The sequence below is a fragment of the Oryctolagus cuniculus genome, chromosome 7 (genome assembly GCF_051225735.1).
Source record: "Oryctolagus cuniculus isolate XC-2025 breed Fujian yellow rabbit chromosome 7, ASM5122573v1, whole genome shotgun sequence".
Lineage (NCBI taxonomy): Eukaryota > Metazoa > Chordata > Mammalia > Lagomorpha > Leporidae > Oryctolagus > Oryctolagus cuniculus.
In genome coordinates this window covers 105,464,103-105,485,204 of record NC_142873.1, presented here as the reverse complement: position 1 = coordinate 105,485,204, position 21,102 = coordinate 105,464,103, and the positions used below count along the sequence as shown (strand labels likewise).

General features: G+C 48.1%; 1 protein-coding gene across 7 annotated transcripts in view; it reads right to left on the bottom strand.

Annotated features, from left to right (window-relative positions):
* Nucleotides 1-1,277: 1,277 nt before the first annotated feature.
* Nucleotides 1,278-21,102, bottom strand: part of GNG12 (G protein subunit gamma 12) — a 151,783-nt gene continuing 131,958 nt past the window's right edge. For all 7 annotated transcript variants that reach the window (XR_016237288.1, XM_051856370.3, XM_089337236.1 and 4 more), the window contains 2 exons: nt 6,862-6,977; nt 1,278-5,302 (listed from right to left, as the gene is read on the bottom strand). Coding sequence is in view for 6 of the 7 variants with exons in the window: in XM_051856370.3 (XP_051712330.1) it covers nt 5,177-5,302; nt 6,862-6,954 (219 nt within the window). In the remaining variant the exon portion in view is untranslated. The remainder of the gene's footprint in view (nt 5,303-6,861; nt 6,978-21,102) is intronic.

Genomic DNA, 21,102 nt, shown 5'->3' with positions numbered 1-21,102 from the left:
TGAAAGCAAACTAAAGGCACCAGCCAATGCCACAGCTAGAGTCATTGGTGGGACCTGGTTATACAAAGATGGTTGGATGGAGCTGTAAGGCAAGACTGGAACCCTTGGGCATAAGCAGGAAGGGACAAATAATCAAAAGACTTTCTGCCTAGCCCCAGTTAGAAGACTTATAGTGAGTATCATATGCTGATGTGTAACCAACTGTCTTGCCAAAGCCAAACCGGTGAGGCCCCATGTCCAGAAGAGTTGAAAGGACATGTGCCATGTATCTGCACAGGGAGCTCCCAACAGTGCCAGCAGATTTTGAGTTTCTTGTTTGCAACACGAAGATAGTACATCCCACCTGCCACATTTACTTATGTATTCTAGCTTTTGCAGCCACATCACCCTCCCCCTACACAATCCCATCCACCAACAGAATTAACTGACCTCCACTTAGAGTCACAAGATCTTTGAGTAATTTGTTCAGAACTGGTCAAAGTGCTTGTAAGTATCTCAATTCTTCTGTTGTTTCCTGGAAAGGGTTGAGTGGTGGTCTCTTGATCCCCCCTTACTGGTTCTCAGAAGCAGGACCATGCCTGCAGCTTGCTCAGCTCATAACCTGGCACTTGTCAGCTGCTTCCCCGTCTTTTCTGTTTGGATGCTGCTGATCCCCTCTCGTCTCCTTGGGAATCCCAGGCCTGAGGGAAGGGCCAGAGGAGGAGGCCGGGTACCTTCAGCACAGGCGGTGAATGTGAGTCACCAGTAGTTTAATGACCTTTCCATTTGTTATCTGTTTCCATGGTCACAGCCGGGTTTCAGGCTCGGAAACAGCCCTCTACACATTGGGAATCATTATGTCACTCCTTAACAACCTTTGAGTTTCCTTGTTGCTGACACGATAGGCCCGTAGTACAGGAAACCTGCTCACCAGCGTGGAGTCCACTTTTCTCCTCCGAGCAGCTCCTCCAAGACTTCCTTCTGATGTATCCATGTCTCTTCATGCTTTCTCAAGACTCGGCTCAAACACTGCCTCCCTCGGAAGCCTTCCCAAAGGGAGCCTGCTCCTCCTTCCTGGGCTCTCACAGCACTCTGCCCACCTGGCTTATGGTGCTTCTCACACGGCGCTAGAATGATAAGTTATGTACCTGTCCCTGGCGCCTGACCTTCCTCTAGGCTGTACAGTCCCTTGGGCGGCAGTGAGTCTTATTCATATCTGAGGTCAACACAGCCTGACTTTCAGCACCTGTTCCCTGCAGGTGCTCAGAAAATGTTAAGTGAATGAATGAAAGGAAATGGAAGAGAAATAGTCTTTTATTAATTTACTGATCAAAACATGGTTAGGATGATACAATGAGACACTTGACCCGGTAAAGAAAGCAACAGTGCTTTTAATGAAACTTTCAAATCTGTGTACACGCTAGCTGTGAAGTCAACACTTCAATTTCATTCCAAAGGACACATTTCCCAACAATGATCACAGTGTCAAGGTTAATAAGATGCTGGACAGATGAGTAGCCAAAGAACGTTATAACAAAATCTCATCAAGGATATATCAAATGTAAATTTACTCAGACATCAGGAGAATACGTGTTTGTAATTATATAACTAAAAAGACATCATTACAGGAAGCAAGTCCTTAAACTAGAAAAGAAGCACTATGTAACAAAAGGGTCTTTTGTAAGCAATTAAATGAGCATATATTATAGACAAATTTTGTATCTGAAGCAGCTTATAGCACCAACACGTTGGCAGAACCAGCAGAGGGGTGGGGTCACAGGACCAAGGCATCTGGGGTCGGGAAGGGATCTCAACCACTGTCTATCTCCAGCCCCTTGTTTTACAAATGGAGAAATGGAGGCCCAGAGAGGTAAAAGGCCTGTTACAAAGTCACACGACACAGAATTGACTAGAAAACGATCCAGGCCACCAACTTCAGGCAAGTGCTCGATTTTTAACACACATACATAATTGTATTTGATTCAATATAGTTTTTCCTATTAACAGGTCTACCATAAATGAAACCAACAGAATTTAAAAAATTGATTTCATGGAGAAGTGGCTGACATGTAAGGGAATTCACTTCTTGGGCCTTTATATCTCTCACATCAAAATTCAGAGCAGTCAATCAATGACACAATCTTAGGTATAAACTGGTGGAGACAGTGGCATTTGAAGAGAAAATTTGGCACATCTGCAACTCTATAAACTAATGTATGCCTCAAAGTTACTAAACCATTGGTATAAAGGTTTTTTTGTTACAAAGATTAATAAGGTACAAAAACAGTCCGAACAGAAAAGAAAGAAAATCAGCTTTTTCCCTTAAAAACTAAGTATGGCACTTTTCATGGAATTAAAAAAAAAAGCTTGATGTTTTATTTGAAGAAGAGAAAAACAAGTTCTTAGCTAAATCCCATAGCTTGTGAACCACCTTGCATATAAAATGCTTCCCCTAGCAAAAAAAAGTCTGTAAAATACTTTGGAGGTGGGAAATTCTTCTAGCACATCTTACCATGGTCTTGAGGCCTCAACTAGACAGATTTATGATGAACTCATAAGATATAAGAATGAAAAGAGATCACTGTCAACAGAAGCAGCTTTAATGACAAAGTTTATTGAGCACACTTAACTAGCTTCATGGAAATGAAGCCAAGAAGTTGCCTGTATGTATCGGAGTGTGTCATTAGAGTGGTAGTTAGAAAAAATAACACACACTGGGCCTTTGTCCATCATGATCATAAGTCAGCTGCTGCAGATAGCTAAACGGTGGCTTCCTAAGTAGAACAGAGCCTGATAAATAAAAGTGACTTTTCATATCATATATATGTATACATATATTATATTTTCTCACATAGACGTCTAGCTATAAGTAAATTAACATTTGGCTACAATATGTGCCCTCTTGGGTCCAGCATCAAATAATTTGCTTCCACTTTTTCATAAACATGTGCTACACCTGCTTAGGAAGTTACTTGACATTTGTATTCAGAGTCTTAATTATATCTGACTGATGAAAATAAAATGAAAACTCCTGGAACCTTAAGTCTACTTCTTACCACTATATGAATATTAACAAATATATAGCAAAACACTGTTTACTAATAGATAAAAGATCATGTTGCAGTACTAGAGAATAAGCTATGCTGGCTACTGATAATATGTGCACAGTGATATAATAAAAGTAATTTAATGAAAATATTTTGTAATAAGCTGAATTATAAATATTTAAAGAAACATGTTAAAAATCAGAGTGAAAATAAGATTAGTGTTCTGAAACCATCAGTAGAAAAATATGCTTATTAAAAAAAGAATGTCTCATTAAGTGAAGCATTAAATGTAAAGATGTCTCGCTAATGTCATTTCAAATTTCACCTTTTGAAAAGGTACAAACGTCCTCTTTCCTAAACAGGTGCCTATGATTTACTGGGGAACTGGGCATATGACAGTGGATGATAAAAGATTAAGGGGCAGTGCATAACTTTCACGTGGTCTTGGAAAAGTGAGGGTGGTGGTTCCCAAAGCCACGTAGGTGTGTGACCTGGAGAAAGTTTGCATGGGTTTCAACTGTTTAGAATAGGCCTGCATGTGTTCAAAGAACACAATCTATAAAGCCCAGACATCAGATTTTAAAAGAGGCTTGCTTTGCAGGGCAGTTGCTTTGGGATTAGGAAAATATGTTGTGAATAATTCCTTGTTGAGATTGAATCCTTTTTGAGAATAAGTTTTTAATCCTTCATTGGTAGTTACTTTTCATGAACTAAAGATGAACTAAAATATCAAAGGCATAACTGTACGATTTGGGCTTCCATGTGAGCATTTTTAGAAAGGACCCTCTCCTCCTCCTTGATAAAGTCAAGATATTCTCCTGGCCACAGGAGACTCCTTGTTTTGGGATCCTCACTGGCAATTCAGAGGATGTAACAGCTGTATTCATGCCCAGGGTAAAATCAAGAAACCCAACATGCAGTTGCTGGCATCCCACTAAATCCAAGCCCCTCTTGGGTGGCTACACGCCTCTCTGATGGTTTGTGGACAAGGTAGGGATGACACTGAAGGTAAGTGAAGACAGCTTAGGGTCTTGATCTATTTACATCTGGGGTATGTTTCTTGCCCACCATATTCTGCCCTCCCCTCAGGGCTGGGGAAGGGACTGTTACCTCTGCAAATAGATGCTCCAGTGGGAGAAGAAAGGTCTTGGGAGGAAGGGGAGGGCTGAGTCGAAAGCTGGACCCAGAGCAGCTCTTCCCGTCACCAGGCCCAGTGTGTCCTCTTCCAGTCATTAGGATGGAATTTCCAGAGATTTCTACCCCTGATCCAGGAGAGAACACCAGCCCCAGGAGCACGTTTGCTGCCCACGGTCCTCCCAAGGTTCTCCTCCCCTTTTCTAGACTCAGGAGCACTGAAGCCCAAAAGGCTCCTCGTGAGGGATCAGCTCTGATCATCAAAGAGCCTTCAGTGTTCAACAGCGCAGTCCACTGTAGCCTAAGGAGGCCCAGACTGACTTAAGAGAGGAGAGACAAGTGTGTTACTTAATGACCATGAACACAATCTAGGATGTTCATTAGTCTTCGTATAGTAACTAGAAGAAAAGAAAGTCTTATTCTACCTACAGACGGCTCAAGACCAAAGTATGACTTCTGGACTTGAGGAACTGATATGGAGAGAGGGATGTTTTAATAAAGAAGTAAGTTGTGATATGTGTATATACACAGACACACACATAAATACACACAAAACACACCACTCTCCTTATATCCTACACAGGGTGGCACAAACCTTATTGAGAATATAATAAGATATAAAGGTTTTAGGATTCAAGTTATGCTTGGCAGTTTAATTTGACAGGTGCTTTTAGGCAATTTAGGTCTTAACATATCTGAATCAATCAACTGTACATGTAAAGTATGCAATTGTGTTTTTTCAAAAGGCCTACATTAGTGTTCCCTACACAGTGACCCAATATAACACCACAGTCACCAAATGGAAAACAAGATTGTTACTCTGTATTAGATCAGTAAAGGGTATCTTAGAGAAAGGGCAACTGGGAAAATAAAGACTTCAGAGTCCATCATTCCAAGTTCAGAGCATTTTAGTTATTAGCAGTGGTTACCAAATAAGCTGCAGGTGGATCTCTTCCAGGAGCTGCTCATAATCTGCTTTGTTGAGACAAGAGGTGAGGACCGGTTTCACGATTCCACTATAAGATGATGCACGTTTTTTTATCCTTGAAAGGGTTTTCTGAGGTTGGGATTCCTATCAGCAAAGGGTCACTCCTGGCGTGCTCCTCACAGTAGGACATGAGGTCTGCTGATGCCTTTGAAACCTAGCATGGAGACAGAGCAAAGCAAACCAGAAAGAAAATCCTTCACTTACAGACCTGAAGGGCGTATCCGCGCACTAAGCTGTCGGGTGGAAGACCGACGTGTGTGCGCATGGTGATCAGTCTCACAGCCCCACTCCCAGGTTCTGTGCCAAATCAAAAGGCAAACGGAGCTATCTGACAGGGAAGGCCCTCTGCAACCAAGTGACCAGACTAAATGTCCAGACAAACTGGCATCAGGTGTCCCTTCACTGGGGACACACCACCAGCCAGCTAGCATTTAAACGGAATCTTATCAGAAAGGAGTCACACCCAGAGTGGGGGTGATCGCGCACAATGAAGGCCCCGTGTTGAGAAACAGAGCGTGCATTACACAGTGTGAGCAGGTCATTCTGAGCTGAAGATCACTTTCAAGTGGCTTAAAGGAACACTTGGATGTGATGTGTGTGGGGACAGAGCTTGCAGAAGGAGAGAGGGAAGAAAGCAAACAGCCAAATGTGAACAGCTGGCGAATCTTGGTAAAGACCATAGGAAGGTTTACTGTTACAACTTTCTGTAGGGTTTGAAGTTTCCCAGAATAAAAAGGTTAGGGACAGGGAAGGAAAAGCATATGTGAGTCAAAGGAAGGTGGCATCTTAGTTCCTATCCAAGAAAAAAATAGACTAGAATTTGAATGCCGTGATGGGCTGGGAGCCCAAACTCTGCAGCCAAGTTGTGGAGCTTCAAAATGTACTGCTGGACTCGAGGCTTGGGGAAGCAAGAAACGAGGGACAAACACCAGCTTGGGGAGATACAGAGGCCTGCGCTGGCACGGGTTTCAGAAGTCTGGCTGGGAGACGCCAAAGCACCAGCAGACCAGTGTCCCAGCCAAGCAGCACGGGGCAGCTGAGCTGTGTCAAGCACAGCACAGGCAGTCTCCTGCTTCCGAGACAGGTGACTAGCTCTAGGGCCACAGGAATTTATCAGCCTGACTCACAACATGCCCGGGTTCTCACTGCCTAGTCTCCTCTCGGGATTCGGGAGGAAACCTAGGAAGAGCCTTCTGGCTTCTCTAAGGGACCTCAGCTAAAGCTAGCGGTGCTTACGCTGGCTCGGGAGGGCCGCACATGTCTGAAAAAGCTGCCTTTTCCCAAAAAGGGAGACCCCTGACTGTTGACTTGTTATGCAAGGCCACCTCAGCGGCTCTGACAACTCTAGAACACTTCATAAATTCCAGAGGGATGACGCAAGTGTTTATAAAGTCCACCTGGAACACGTGTCCTGATTGAGAACACGGTGATCACCGGACTTGACCACGCAGGGAGCTGGGAGCCTCAGGAAATCCTGCCCAGGGTCTTCACAGAGGGGCGAACCCAGACACTTGGGTTTCCCAGCTCTGTTGAAAGGAGGCCTGTGCTAGGTAGGAGATGAAAGCTAAAATCCTGAGCTTCTCAGCTTGCTTCCAGAAGAAATCCTGGAAGCAAGCTGGACGAAATGGCATTATCTCCCCAGACCTGCGGCCCGGCCGTGGAAGGGCAGGGGACTGAAGCACAAACACGGAGTGCGCGGGAGGCCTCTCTTACCTTTATTCTTTCAATGGAGGCTTCTAATCGTAGCTGCTGCACAGTCCTCCTTGCCTGGGCTATGTTGTTGGTGCTTGCTGTTTTGCTGGACATCTTCAATTGTTTTCACCTGAAATCTGAACAGCATTTTTTTTTTTAAAGGTGAATAACAGCCATCTTCAAGTTAAACATTCATTCCAATTTGCGTTCTGTTAAGGCAACTGGGTGTGCTTTTCACAGTCGCCATAACCTCTTGCAGGTAGCTACCAGGAGCTCCTGAGAGGTAGCAACAAGTTCTCAGGCTTGTCATCCAGTTAAGCATCTTTGTAAATCTTTAGTTCACAGAAACCCAACACTGACCAGCAGTTTAATCAATGCTCCTCGACATACAGCTTTAAAGTAGCTTTTTCTAGGAGTTTCTAACAGGAGAAAAATACACACAAACACACCCAGTAGTTAGGGTGCCTCCAGCCAAAGTGCACCTTGGTCACTACAAGCCACATTCCATGTCAGCTTACTGTGATTGCAACTTGCTTTAATAGAAGGTTTGCTTTTATTTCTTTTGAGATCTATTACCCAACTGTTGCAAGTCCTGGCAACGCGGAGTGGGGAGAGAGTTTGCCTTTAGAGACCTGTGCATCAGATGTGCATTGCTAGGTGCTACGGAGATGTGCAACTGCTTTGAGAATGCTAGTGTGCCACGTAAAGAAGTCTTTATTCACGAAAAAGTGGGCACCTTTCAGCTGGAAGACTTTCGCCAAGATCCAGATGTACAAGGCAATGTCAGACGGGGTGCAGGAGCAGCCTAAAGCCTGAAGTACTTAAACTATCATTCTCTCCTTTGACCTCTCCCCGCCCTTATCCTGGCATCCAGGGCATTTGCTAATCCTGTTACCACCTCTTTGCTCCAAATGGGTTGAGTCTCCTCTGTGGCCCGAGCCCTCGGCTTCCAGGCTGCCCTGTCATCCTCTCCCCCACCTCAGCCACCTGGTGTAAAGCAACAGAAACATCCTGGCTTTGAGGTTGGACTTGTCTGGTTGTTCACATTTTAAGAGGAAGGCAGGCCGGGCAACAAATGCTGTCTGATGCCCCTGCCATATATGGCGAAGTTCACTCCCTGCCTGGTGCCGGCTGGAGGGAAACGCGGAGCTGGCAGGCCCAGCAGCAGTGTGGCAGCTTTCTGACTCATGAGAGCAGGTGGAGAGTAGGTGTGCCTTCCCGGTGCTATGCAAGGGCTCAGCAAAGTCGCAGGGCACTGTGGCGCCGGCGGCAAACCCAGGCTGATTCAACTTTCGGGGGGGGGGGGGAAGGGGGGAGGCTGCGGCTGCACAAAGTGATTGTGCCAGACCAGACCAGGCTGGCTGCAAAAAGCACCAGCAATCCACAGGCTCCACGGTGTCCACCGTGCAGGCACCATGGTGTTCCATACAGAGTTTCAGGAGACAGGATGTCCCCAGAGGGCTGAGCTCAAGGATTTGGGGGATGGAGGAGGTGACTTGTGTTCTCCAAGGTCAGAGGAAGCTTTGAGTGAAATGCACAAAAAAGATTAAAAAAAAAAAAAAAGAACCTGTGCTTTTGACTTTGTGTAGAGCTTTGAAATCAGCCACATCTGCAGGCTTCACGCTCCTGGGTTTGGACTTGCCCCTACCACTTACCGTTGGGTAACATCACCTCTACGGATCCCAGGTTTTTTATCTGCAATATAAGGATACCATGGCCCACCTCCAAGGATTTTTCAGGGAGCAATTCAATTCACTAATGCATAGCTAGGGTTTAGCACAGGCCCAACAAGAGAGTGCAGCTGCTATTACTTTTATCTTCAGGGCTCACACCCAGCACAAGGAACTGGCACATTCGCAGGTACCTGTCTGTCCTGCTGGCCCCAGTGAACTCCAGAGTTTTGATTGGCAGGGTCTAGGTGGGATGGACAGGTACACAGGGACTCCCAAAAGGGCATCAGTCCTTCTTAGCATGACCGCAGGCAATCCTGCTGTATTGTAGTGTGAGGGTAGAAGGGAAGGGCCAGAGGATTCCCGTAGGAACAGGAAGCCCTGGCAGTCCAGGGAAGCGGGAGGAGGAAGCATGCGACAGGGCAGGGTGGCCCGGCCTTGTCGGACGCTTTGCGTGACCTCGTTTCAGCATGTTTCCAGACTGGCTGCCTCCCTCTCAGATTCCTTAGTCATCCTGCCCCACCCAAAGGAGAGGCCCAGGGTCCCCCGCCCTGGGGACCAGGCTCGCACCTGGCCCAGCCCAGCTCCTCTCTGCTCCTACCTCCCCGTCTGGGTTGTGAACGTGGCAGTGGGCAGCCTCAGCTTGGGCACAGTGTGCAGTGACCTGACGCACGGAGCCTGGCTGCAGATTCTGCCCCCTACAGCACATTAAACCGGGCTCCCCTCCCAGCTGGCGCTGTTTCCCAGGCCTGCAGCTCCCAGAATGCAAACATGACCCTCCATGCCGGGGGGGGGGGGGGGGGGGGGGGGGGCCAAGGCTTCCAGACTACACCCTCAGGACTTCTAGAAAAGTTCCCTCCGCAGGAGAATAATGCCAGTATTCTATGCATCTCAACCTCCCCAGGGCAGAAAGTTTCCAAGTTTTCCTGTAAGTGCAGGACAGGTTACAGGTATGAGGACTGGGTCAGTCATTGCTCCCACCTGCGTGGCTCACAAGGAAACAGTGCAAAGTCGGGCTCTGCTTATAAAATGCTGGGGCAGATCCCTCTCAAATTGGCAAGAAGCTCCACATCTAGCAGACGAAAGGGTAGGGGTGGGGGTGGAGGAGAGACTTTCATAAACAGTCAGGATTAAAAACACAAGCTATTTAAAATTCATAAGGGCCAGCTTCCTTTCACAGGGGAATCTTACCGGCCCCAGGCCTTTCCAAGGGCGCACAGCGCTTTTATAACTGAGTGCTACCAGGACGAGGTACCCTATGCTGAGAATAACAGGCAGGACAGAGGCAGCCCCTGCCTTCTCAGAGCCAACATCAAACTGTAATTAGATGCTTCCCTCTTGGGCTTCAGGGGAGCACGGCCCCTCCCGCTCTGCCGCCCCTCTCGGCTCCCAGCTCTAACACCAGCGCTCTCCCACAGGTCCCTTCGCTTCTGCCGGTACTAGCACGCCTCAATCGGAACAGTCATTAAGCGATAGGAGATGGGTGATTTTTACAGCTGCACACACCTGAAGCACCAGCTCCTCTGTTCCTGAGCACTGCACAGCACTAGCTGAGGGAAGTCCATTTCATGGTCGTCATTCCTAGAAAAAAATCGTACCCTGGGCCGCTGGAAAAGATCCGGAGCTCTGATCCTGACACTCTTCCTGTGGGGCAGCCAGATTCAAGCGGCAGCATCTCAAGGCAAGGCGCCCCTTGCAGGCAGCAGGCCTGCGGAGCTGTCTCTGCCTGCTGGATGAGGCCTGCTGCCCCGAGGAGCAGGAGCCGCTTCCAGGAGCTGAGGGGTCTAGCTAGGTAACAGCGCTCTTGCTGGCCACAGCTGCTCTGCACCCGCTGGGGCACAAGGGCTCGGGAAGCCAGACTCCCAACACCACTGTCCCTTCAGAGGGCTTGCTCTGGTCTTCCCTCAACAGCAGGAATGTCTGGCTGTTTGCTGGTGCTGGAAGGAAGATAAAAAGCTTGATTCTTATACCCAGCAGTGCGAACACCACCTGATATCTGAGTGGAACCCCAGAGCACGCACACCTCGCTTTCATATGCATTATCCCATGAAGCCGCCCTGTGATCCTGATGGGCACTGCCAGGCATCCTCATTTTATACATGAGGCAGCTGAAGCTAGAATAGCTTGCTTCAAAGGCACCCAGCTTCGAAGCCTTTCTGCTCTGAAAGCCACCCTTTGCCCTGGCACCAAGGGAGGACGGGACTCCAACTCATTTGAGCCACACTCAGGGTATCGCTGAACATTCTACACTGTGCCTCTTAATCAGGAGTGACTTTGCTACACCACAAACTTGGAGCTGGGGGCTTGCTGATTGCCTGTGTTTATGCAACACTCCCAGGACAGAAGGCATCTTAATTGTTTGTCTAGAGCCTGGAGGGCAGGCCTCCCCTCTCACAGATTGTAGCTAAGCAGAGAATGTTCTCCTTGCAGCTCCCAGACCAGGACTAAAGTCAGCAGCTGCAAGCCCCCAGCGCTGTGGCCCGCCCAGAAGGGCCAAGGCCTGTGTGTACCTGTGCAGCCAGCTGCTTGATAAAACAAGTGATTGATTTCCACCCTAGTTTGCATTTTTACATATCGGTAACAGGTCTGAATATACATATACATAATATTCCCACTTAGTTACTCGAATAATTTGCATTGGTCTTATTCCTGTGGTTCATCTGCATTTTCAAGTTCCTAGAAATTCCCAGGAACAAGATGTCCCTTTAGGGAAATGGGGGCCTGAAGGCCAGACAGCAGCGAGGGAAAGGGGGTGGGGAGTCTCCCAGAGCAGCTCTGGGAGGAAGGCACCAGCAAGCGCCAGCGCTCCTGGCCTGGCCAGTAATTGAATCACTGGAGCAAAGCCAACGTTCCTGAGCAAATATACCCCTTGTGGCCTTAATAAAAGCGCAGGTAAAAAAAAGAAAAAGAAAGCTACAGGCTCCACTTCCCTTCTGATCTCGCCTTCAGCTCCCACCATCTCTCTTTGGCTCTCTGTGTGCCCCCCACCTCCTTCCTGGGCTGTTTAGAGGACACACAGCAGCACCTCCCAGGAATACCCCCTGCACTACTGCAGATGTTTACTAAACGCGGGGCCCCTGGCCTCCAGAGCAAGGCCAAAGCGTGTATTTGGTATTAAACAAGAGAGAGAGGCTGACTGCCATAGATGACATTTCAGGGCCCTGTGACCAGGCAGCAAGAGCTTTCTGACACAGAGCGCACAGTCAGTTCTGCAGAACACTTCTGCCTATCACAGCCTGCAGGCCGAGTCCACGCTGCACACGTGGCTGGGCCCCCCAGCATTACTGCCATAGTATGGCTGTGTGTGTTTTAAGTTTAAATTGATTCTCAATGTTTGAAAAATGGGAGAGATTTCCTTTCCTTTAGAAGGAATGCTTCTGGAAAAATCAGGGAACCCTACAGAAGTGGGCGAGAGCTGAGAAGCAGCTGCCCCTTTAACACTGGCTAGTGCACCTGTGCACCTGCTGGGCCTCAATCTGAACTTTACACTATGCTGGTACCTGTGCCAGCACACATTCAAGGATTAGCCAGGGGATTTCAGCTCACTTCTGCCCCTGCCACTTCCTAGCTCTGAGGCTCTGGGCACGACTTGTATAACCCATTTATTTAAGCCTCGACTTTCTCATGGGAAAAATGGGGATAATAATACTTTCCTGTTTCAAAGGGCTGCGAAGAGCATCAGATAGAATAAGCACGTGAGTGTAATAAATATAAAGAGCAGTGGTTCTGAGCGCTGAGTACCTGCAGCCTCTGAGATGCCTATCACGTGACATGCACTCAGCAGGCTGCAGTGCCTAATGGATTCATGCTGGCAGTGGGGCCGCCCCTCCCTGCCTCCAGTCTGTCTCCCTGCCCTGCTGAAAAGTGAAACCACATCTCCCACTGTTACGGGTCAAACTGGGTTCCCCCATTCCACCAAATTCATGTGTTGACGTCCTAACCCCTGGGAACACAGACTGTGGCTGTATCTGGAGCTGGCGTCTTTAAAGAACCAACTCAATGAGAAATGAGGCCATTAGGGTCGCCTCTAATCCAGTCTCACTGGTGTCCTTATCAGCAGAGAAAGGGTGGCCACTGAAAAAACTGCCCTGTGGGCACCTGCTGGCCTCCAGAACTGTGAAAAACCCAATCTCTCTTGTTCAAGCCCCCTGGTCTGCGGTGACTTATTCTGGCCATCTGAGCAAACACACAGCCGGCTCCCCTTGCTGACGCGAGCTCCACCGGGTGGATGCACTTAGGGCAAGGCCAGGCTCTTGCTGCATGGCTTACTGCTGCGGCTGAGCTGGATGGCAGGCCAACTCCCTCTGTGGAGGTGGGTCATCCACTCTTTAGAACACAGAACTGACAGGCCCCTGGGTCCTCACTCCCGCCAGCCACTGGGGGCCCACTCTACAGGGGTGCCAGGGAGTCATTTCTAGGGAATCTTCTGAACAGTCCTTACAGCATCCACAGTCCAACCCTTCCAATGACTAAGCAAGCACCAAATTCCCTGTACCAAAGCACACTCTGCTGAAATGGCCAAGAGCTCTTTCTGTTTGCTGTAACGGAACTCCAACTGACGCTGGATTAATCTGTTGTTTTGTATACTATAAATAACTTTCAAATATTAGCTATGATTTCAATTCTTACTGGGTCATCACTGCTAAACACTCCGAATTCTAAGTCTGGAAAACAGAAAGCAGTTAGGACATAAAACATTCTTTGTCCTTCTCTCCAAAGCTGCAGGCCAAGAGGTCAAGGGCAGTTGAGCCTGTGGCTAACCGCTGTCCTGCCCTACTCCTGCATAGTGTTGAGAGCAAAGGGCACACAGAACATGCTGCCCACTCACGGAGGCTACAGAGGGAGAGATGAGACAGGGCTGCAAAGAGAGATGCAAACTATGGCTTGGGATGACTGACAGACAGAAGATTTATTTGTTTTATTTGAAATGCAGAGTTACAGAGAAAGAGATCTTCCATCTGCTGGTTCAATCCCCTAATGCTGCAAAGGCCAGGAGCCTAGAACTCCATCTAGGTCTCCTGTGTGGGTGGCAGGGGCCCAAGCACTTGGGCCATCTTCTGCTACTTTTCCAGGGGCGTTAGCAGGCAGCTGGGTCAGAAGTGGAATAGCCAGGAATGAAAGAAACACTCAAAAGGGATGCTGGCATTGCAGGCAATGACTTGACCTGCTGTGCCACAACACCAGGCCCAGTCTAGAGTCTTCTGAGAGAAGTTTCTATAGCTCAGAATCACCAGAATGGAAAAGAATTAGGAGTTTCCTCTCAAGTCCTCAACAGAGCTCATCCTGTAGAAATAGAATGCTTTTAGTCTTATAAACCATTGTGAGGTCCTTATCTGGTTTGTTTTTTAAGATTTTAAGATTTAGTTTTGCTCTGGCCATTGTGGCCATCTGGGGAATGAACCAGTGGATGGAAGATCTTTCTCTAACTCTCCCTTTCAAATAATAAAATAAATCTTTAAAAAATTTATTTTCATTTTTTACTTGAAATGCAGAGAGAAGAGGAAAAAGAGAGAGGCAGAGAGATAACGTTCATTCACTGGTTCACTTCCTAAAGGCCCACAATAGGGCTATGCCAGGCTGAAGCCAGGGGCTGAGAGCTCCATCCGGGTCTCCCATGTGGGTGGCAGGCACCCAAGGACTTGAGCCATCACCTGTCACCTCCCAGGATGGGCATTAGCAGGAAGCTGTAGGAAGTGGGGTAAGCAGGGACTTGAACCAGGCATGCTGGTATGGGATGTGGGTGTCCCAAGCAATAACTGATGCCAAATGCCCACCTCATTAGTTGATTTTACCTTGCAGCCATAGTATGTGTCCCTGAATAATAATAATAAATCTGTTACAATGATTAATTTGATAACGGCCACCATTTACTGAGTACTGCTTGTCTAAGTAAACTTGCATGCATCAAACCATTTATAATCTTCTCAACAACTTTAAGAGATGAATCCTTTTATCATTTCTGTTTTACAGATGGAGCACAGAGAGGTTAAAAAACTCTTGCCTGGGGGCCAGCACTGTGGCCCAGTGGGTTAAAGCCATGGCCTGCAGCACTGGCATCCTATATGGGCACCAGTTCGAGTCCCAGCTGCTCTACTTCAGATCCAGCTCCCTGCTAGTATACCTGGGAAGGCAGCGGAGGATGTCCCAAGTCCTTGGGCCCTTGTACCTATGTGGGAGACCCGGATGAGACTCCTGGCTCGTGGCTTCGGCCTGGCCCTGTTCTGGTTGTTGTGGCCATTTGGAGAGTGAAACAGCAGATGGAGGATTTCTTTCTCTGTAATTCTGTCTTTCAAATAAATAAAAAAGAAAAAAAAAATTCTTGTCTAAGATCAATCACACTGGTTTACATGCAGAGCTGGGGTTCAGGGCTGTCTGACTGCAAAGACCAAGGTCTGATCATCCTGTGCTGTAGCCGCTGAACAGCATGAAGAACCCAGAGAGAATCTGGAGAAAGGAGGGGCAGGTGTCAGTCAGTAGTGCTGAACCAAAGACAACACTAAGCCCAACTCCGAGGCAGCTGAGCCTTCCCTATGGACAGCGGCGTCATAAGGACTGTGCAGTTCCATGGCCTTGTGAGAAGGCTGAAGACAAGGAGAACTGGTAGGCTTCTTTACAAGACAGACTGCCTCAGATTCCAGGTAAGGCGACTACTGGAGACACAGATGACCCATCATCGTCTGTGTCCCACAGAAGCTGGCAGGGAGCCATGAGAATGAGCCAACCTTGGTAATAAACCCAGAGCAGAGCGAGCTGCAGAGCCTGGCTGTCCAGTTCCTAGCTAACTCCGCCGTGTGTCTACAACACCTGGGACACTTGTTAAGAAAACCTGATTCAGTAGGTCTTGCACAGGGTCTGAGAATCTGCAGATAAATGCTTTCTGGGAGATTTTTTTTTTTTTTCAAAAAGATTTATTTATTTGAGAGGCACAGTTACAGACACAGAGAGGGAGAGGGGAAGAGACAGACAGACAAAGACAGGTCTTCCATATGCTGGTTCATTCCCCAAATGACCCCAATAGTTGGAGCTGGGCCAATTTGAAGCCAGGAGTCAGGCACTTCATCCAGGTCTCCCACGTGGGTACAGGAGCCCAAGCACCTGAGACATCTTCCACTGCTTTTCCAGGCCATTAGCAGAGAGCTGGATTGGAAGTGGAGCAGCTGGGACTTGAACTCACACGCATATGGAGTGCTGGTGCCGCAGGTGGAGGTTTAACCTACTAAGCCACAGTGGCAGCCCCTGGGAGACTCTGAAACAGGCTGTCTTGAGAAAGATGGATAATAATGATCAGAGTCTCTGGCTCTTGATCCTGCCCTGGTTTTTATCTGCCTGGGAATTAAAATATGTCACTTTAGAAGAATGTCACTTCCTATCTGTGTTTAGCTTTTTGAAGCTCTGAACAAGTCCTGAATTTGCACTCCTTTTAATGACCTTGACCTACAGCAGAGGTGGGGAATGTCCAGCCCATGGTACTATACAAAGCCTGTAAAATCATTTGATCTGGCCCTGCCAAGGCAGCTGTAGGTGGGACTCGAAAATCAATAAATCTACAGCAGGCTAATTTTAAAATCACTTATTCTGTATGGCAGGTGACTGACATCACAAACATCCCATTGGCCCTTGGCAGAAAGAAGTTTCTCTACTCCTGACCTACAGGATGACGCCTCCTTCAGCTCAGAACTGCCCTTCACCATTTAACAGACTTCTCTGACACAAAAGGCTGAGGTTGTCCTCTAAACAGCTGCTTCCTTTGGGAAAGTGGCTCTTTCCAGGCTTCTGGGAAGCCACACTCTCTTGCTCTTGCCCCTGTCCAGTGACCTCCCTTAGTTACAGCTCTTGCTCCTTCCTGGAACTCTGGGGTAGCACAGCCAACAAAGGCTTTTACAGTCAGGTAAAAGGGCTGGTGCTGGCATCCCATATGTGCGCCAGTTCGAGTACTGGCCACTCCTCTTCTGATCCAGCTCTCTTCTATGGCCTGGAAAAGCAATAGAAGATGGCCCAAGTGCTTGGACCCCTGCACCCACAAGGGGGACCCGGAAGAAGTTCCTGGCTCCTGGTTTCAGATGGGCCCAGCTCCAGCCATTGTGGCCATCTGGGGAGTGAACAGTGAACCAGTGGATGGAAGACCTTTCTCTCTGTCTTTCTTTCTCTGTGACTCTACCTCTCAAATAAAAGAGCTGGCTCTTCTTACCACGCTAATTTGCTTTACATCTCTGAACCTCAGCTCCCTCATCTGTAAAATGGGAAGGGATAAAAATAGTTCCAACTTCAAAGGGCTACTACCAGGACAGAGAATGCAGGTAAATGGCTCCGCACCTGCCTGACACACAAGGGGCCTGAGGAGGCCGAGGACGCTCTCCCCACCCTGGTGACTTGAGCTATAACCAATCTACCTCACATACAGCCCTGACCCTTCACCTGAATGCCAGCGTCTAAATGACAGCCTACTTAAATTTACACTTGACTGGCCCACAGCTGCTCCAAACACAACACAGGCAGACCCAGTGAAACACCATTGTTTGACTCCAAGCTTTCTGATGTCCCATATCAACAAGTGACATCGCCCTTGTCCTGGTCACTGAGGCACCCTTTGCCTCCATCCTTTTTTTTTTTTTCTAAGATTTATTTTTAATTATTTGAAAGAGCAACTCAGAGATGGAAAGAGAGGAAGGAAATCTTCCACTCCCCCAAATGGCCACACCACAGGGGCTGGGCCAGGCTGCAGCCAGGAGCCTGGAACCCCATCTGGGTCTCCCACATGGGTACAGGGGTCCAAACTCTTGGGCCATCTTCTACAGCTTTCCCAGGCACATCAGCAGGGAACTGGATCAGAAGCAAAGCAGCTGGGACTTGAACTGGTGCTCCTATGGGATGCTGGCATCACAGGCCGAGGCTTAACTCACAGCGCCACAATGAATGTCATTCCCCAACCCTCCTTCTTCTAATTCCTTAGACCAAGTATCATCCAATAGAAACGTGAGCCCCATACATGATTTCTTTTACTAGCCACATGAAAATGAAAATCAGTTTAAATGAAAATGAAAATGTTTAAAATATTTTATTTAGCTCAATGTGAAAAAAATGTCATCTAATCACTGGAAAAACTGAGCTAGTTTCCATTTTTGGTCCTGCATCTTTGAGAGAGATCTGATTTGGATTTTACATGTAGAGTGCATCTCAGTTTGACAGGCCACAGTCAAGGGCTCAAATGTCACAGCCTCTAAGTGGATAGACAGTGAGCCGCTGCTTCACCGTACAGTGTGACCTTGGACCCTGGCACTTTCTAGGTTCTCTAGAATCTTACCTTGATGAACCCCACATTTTTATCTTCCTACTTTCCTGGCTTCTGTTTCACCCGGGTGTTGGTTCCTAGCATAACTCAGAGCTCCTGTATCAGCCTGGTACCAACACTCCTGCCCCTAAACCTTCTCCAATCAAATCTGTCCTGACCACCGGGCTTGGGCTCAGTACCACCGTTAGCTCATTCCTCTCTGGCCCTCAAAAGTCCCAGGGCTTTCCCAGGACCCCTCAGGAAAAGTGCCAAGGGACTCGAACGAAAGCTCCCCTCTGATAGTTCTACCACCCTAAGAAGAATCCTCACCGTGCAGGCAGCGTGTTTGCACCATGCACTGAGCTTGGCCATGGGCCAGCCACAGGAACAAGCAGGTCGCCATCAATACATTATCCTGCAGAATCCTCACTATGAGCCAGTGACGTCGCTGCTGTCTTCATCCTCATTTGACAAATGCAGAACGTAAGGGACTTAAACGTGTGCCCGGGTCAAGCGGCCAGTGAGCTGCTTGGCTGGGATTTGAGCCCAGATAGGCTGACGGCAGAGGCTCGGCTCAGAGCCTCCGTTACTGTGCTGCTGCAGGGCTGGGGGTGTCACTCCATTCCCTCGCCTCGTGGGCTCCATTCCAGTTCTCTGCCTGTTTCTCTTTGCTTAAATTCTTGCTTCAGATCCTATCCTAGTTCATACTTCTAATGCTTCCAATGGAAGTCTCCCCAGCACTTTTGCTTATAAGATAAAACCCCTTTATGAATTCCTGAGGGGCAGCAAGAGGGAAGTTGTGCACAGACACCCTGCAACTGTATGCAAAGTTAGGTGTGTGTGCCCGTGTTTGCCCCACGCTTCCCAGGAAAGGGCTTAGAGTTGCCATTAAACTCTCAAAAAGTCTGAAACACCATTTATTCCAGAGCTTAATTCTATGTTATTTATTGCCTAGCGTGCAAGTGACTTGGTGCGTGTGAATGCTATCTTCCGACCAGTGCTGGCTCACTGGCAACAGCACGGGCACTTAATCATTACACATTATGCACCAGCACCTGGGTCAAGTACCGTACCCAGCTACTAGTTCATGCAGTCTGCTCTGTCCCCAGAAGCAGTGGGCTTTTCACATCTACTGAAGCCAGAGGTCAGGGAAGGACACAATTTGCTGGAGGTGATGCAGCCACAGAATGGCAGAAAACGGATTTCAACTCAGATCTCTCCAAATGTTGAGCCATGTCCTAACTGCACAGGTGAGTTATTTTTTTCTCCCTCTTCAGCAGAGAACAAGACCTCAGTAAATACCTGGGTTAGACAAAGACATGATGCAGCAACTAACACATTGCCTGAACTGTACCTATCACCCTGGGATGCCTGTGTCCAGTGTCTTCTTAGAAACAGGACACACCTTGCTGTTCCTTCCTGCAGGTATCCCGCACAATACTGACTGTTCTCAGCCAATGGATAACCACCTGCTGGCTTCCCAGAATGGCTCTGAGGAGCTGGAGGGAGTTCCTGGGGTTCCATGCACTCGAGTAGGCCCAGTTGCTGACCCTCAGGATGGAGTGTCCACTTGGGTTGTGTCCAGATTCCGAGGATCTTGTCACCAGCCACCCTCATGCTGTGCCTCGAACAGGTTTTCAGCTGGTGACGGTGGGCTCAAGGGGAGGCCCCCTCTTATGGTGACTTACAGAGGTACAAGACGGGTCCCTTCTGTGCTGTGCTGGGCCAGGATCCAGCCAGGCAGACACATGTATTTACACTCAACACTGAGAAGGAAGTCTACCAACAAGTTTTACTCTAGTGCAGCAAAACTGGCCAAGATAAAAACGTGCTTCTATCCACACGGTTGGCTTGGGATAGTCACATAGCTTGTGTGTTTACCCACAAATGAATAGATGAATTCAACAACTATTAATCTTGAAAACAAAGGCTAACATTTACAGGGTGCTTTTTCCATGCCAGGTGCTGCGTTAAGGACTCTAGGTGAAGTTACTTTATTTGCTCTTCACAACATCCCTGAAATAGAGATGACTATTATTTCATTAGCTAGTTTTCATATTTTAAAAGAATATAAGCATACAGGAAAAAAAATTTTAATGTCCAAAAGTAAATACAACAAAACTAGCTCTCCTTTTATTTATTTATTTGAGAGGCAGAGCTACAGACAGAGAGAGAGACAGAGAGCAAGAGATCTTCCATCTGCTGGTTCACTCCCCAAATGGCTGCAATGGCCAGAGCTGGGCCAATCTGAAGCTAAGAGGCAGGAGATTCTCCTGGGTCTCCCATGTGGGTACAGGGACATGAGGACTTGGGCCATCTTCCACCTCTTTCCCAGGCCATTAGCAGAGAGCTGAATCAGAAGTGAAGCAGCTGGGACTCAAACTCGTGCCCACTGGGACGGAGGCACCGCAGGCAGAGGCTTAACCTACTATGCCACAGCATTGGCCCCACAACTATCTGTCTAAAAAATGCAAATAGGAGCTTGTTATATGCACTGTTCTGGATCTTGCCTTTTCTCTTTTTAAAAAAGATTTTATTTATTTGAAAGTTGGAGTTACAGAGAGAGACACAGAGAGAGTGAGAGGTCTTCTATCTGCTGGTTCACTCCCCAAATGGCCATGATGGCTAGTGCTGGGGCAGGCCTAATCCAGGAGCAGGAACTCCATCGGGGTCTCCCACATGGGTGGAGGGGCCCAAACACTCGGGTCATTTTTCGTTGCCTTCCCAGGAGCATTAGCAGAAAGCTGGATTGGGAGTGGAGTAGCAGTGTCTACATGGCATGTTGGCATGGCAGGCAGCAGCTTAACCCGCTATGCCAGAACACCGGCCTCAGCCTGTTTTTTTCTGTAACCAACATTCTACACTGGCAATCATGGTGAACTTGGTATCGTGAACACATTTTCCAAGCCGGGACACTGACAGTTTCAGGGATACCCACTCAGTAAGTGCCAGGGCTGAAAAAAGTCTGGGCTCCTACCCCTTGCTGCACCCTGCCTCTCTCCAATGTCCTGCAGAAGCTTTCTGAGGCTGGAGAGAGGGCGAAGAACAGTCAGGAAAGGAGAAGACAGAATTCCTGCTCTACCAAGACTCATCGCTTTGCGGGGGAGATAATACTCAGTGAAGTGGGAGATTTCCAAGTAATCTAAGAGTGTTTCCAGGACATGGCTTCACCGCATCCTGAAGTGCAAAGCATTTGGGCAAGGCAGGAACCTCAGAGAGGAGGGACCCCACCAAGGAAGTCCTCTAGCACCCCAGCCCTGTGGTCTCCACAGCACCCTGGGGAGCAATGGCAGCATGATGCATCACAGGGATCTTCTTAGAAAT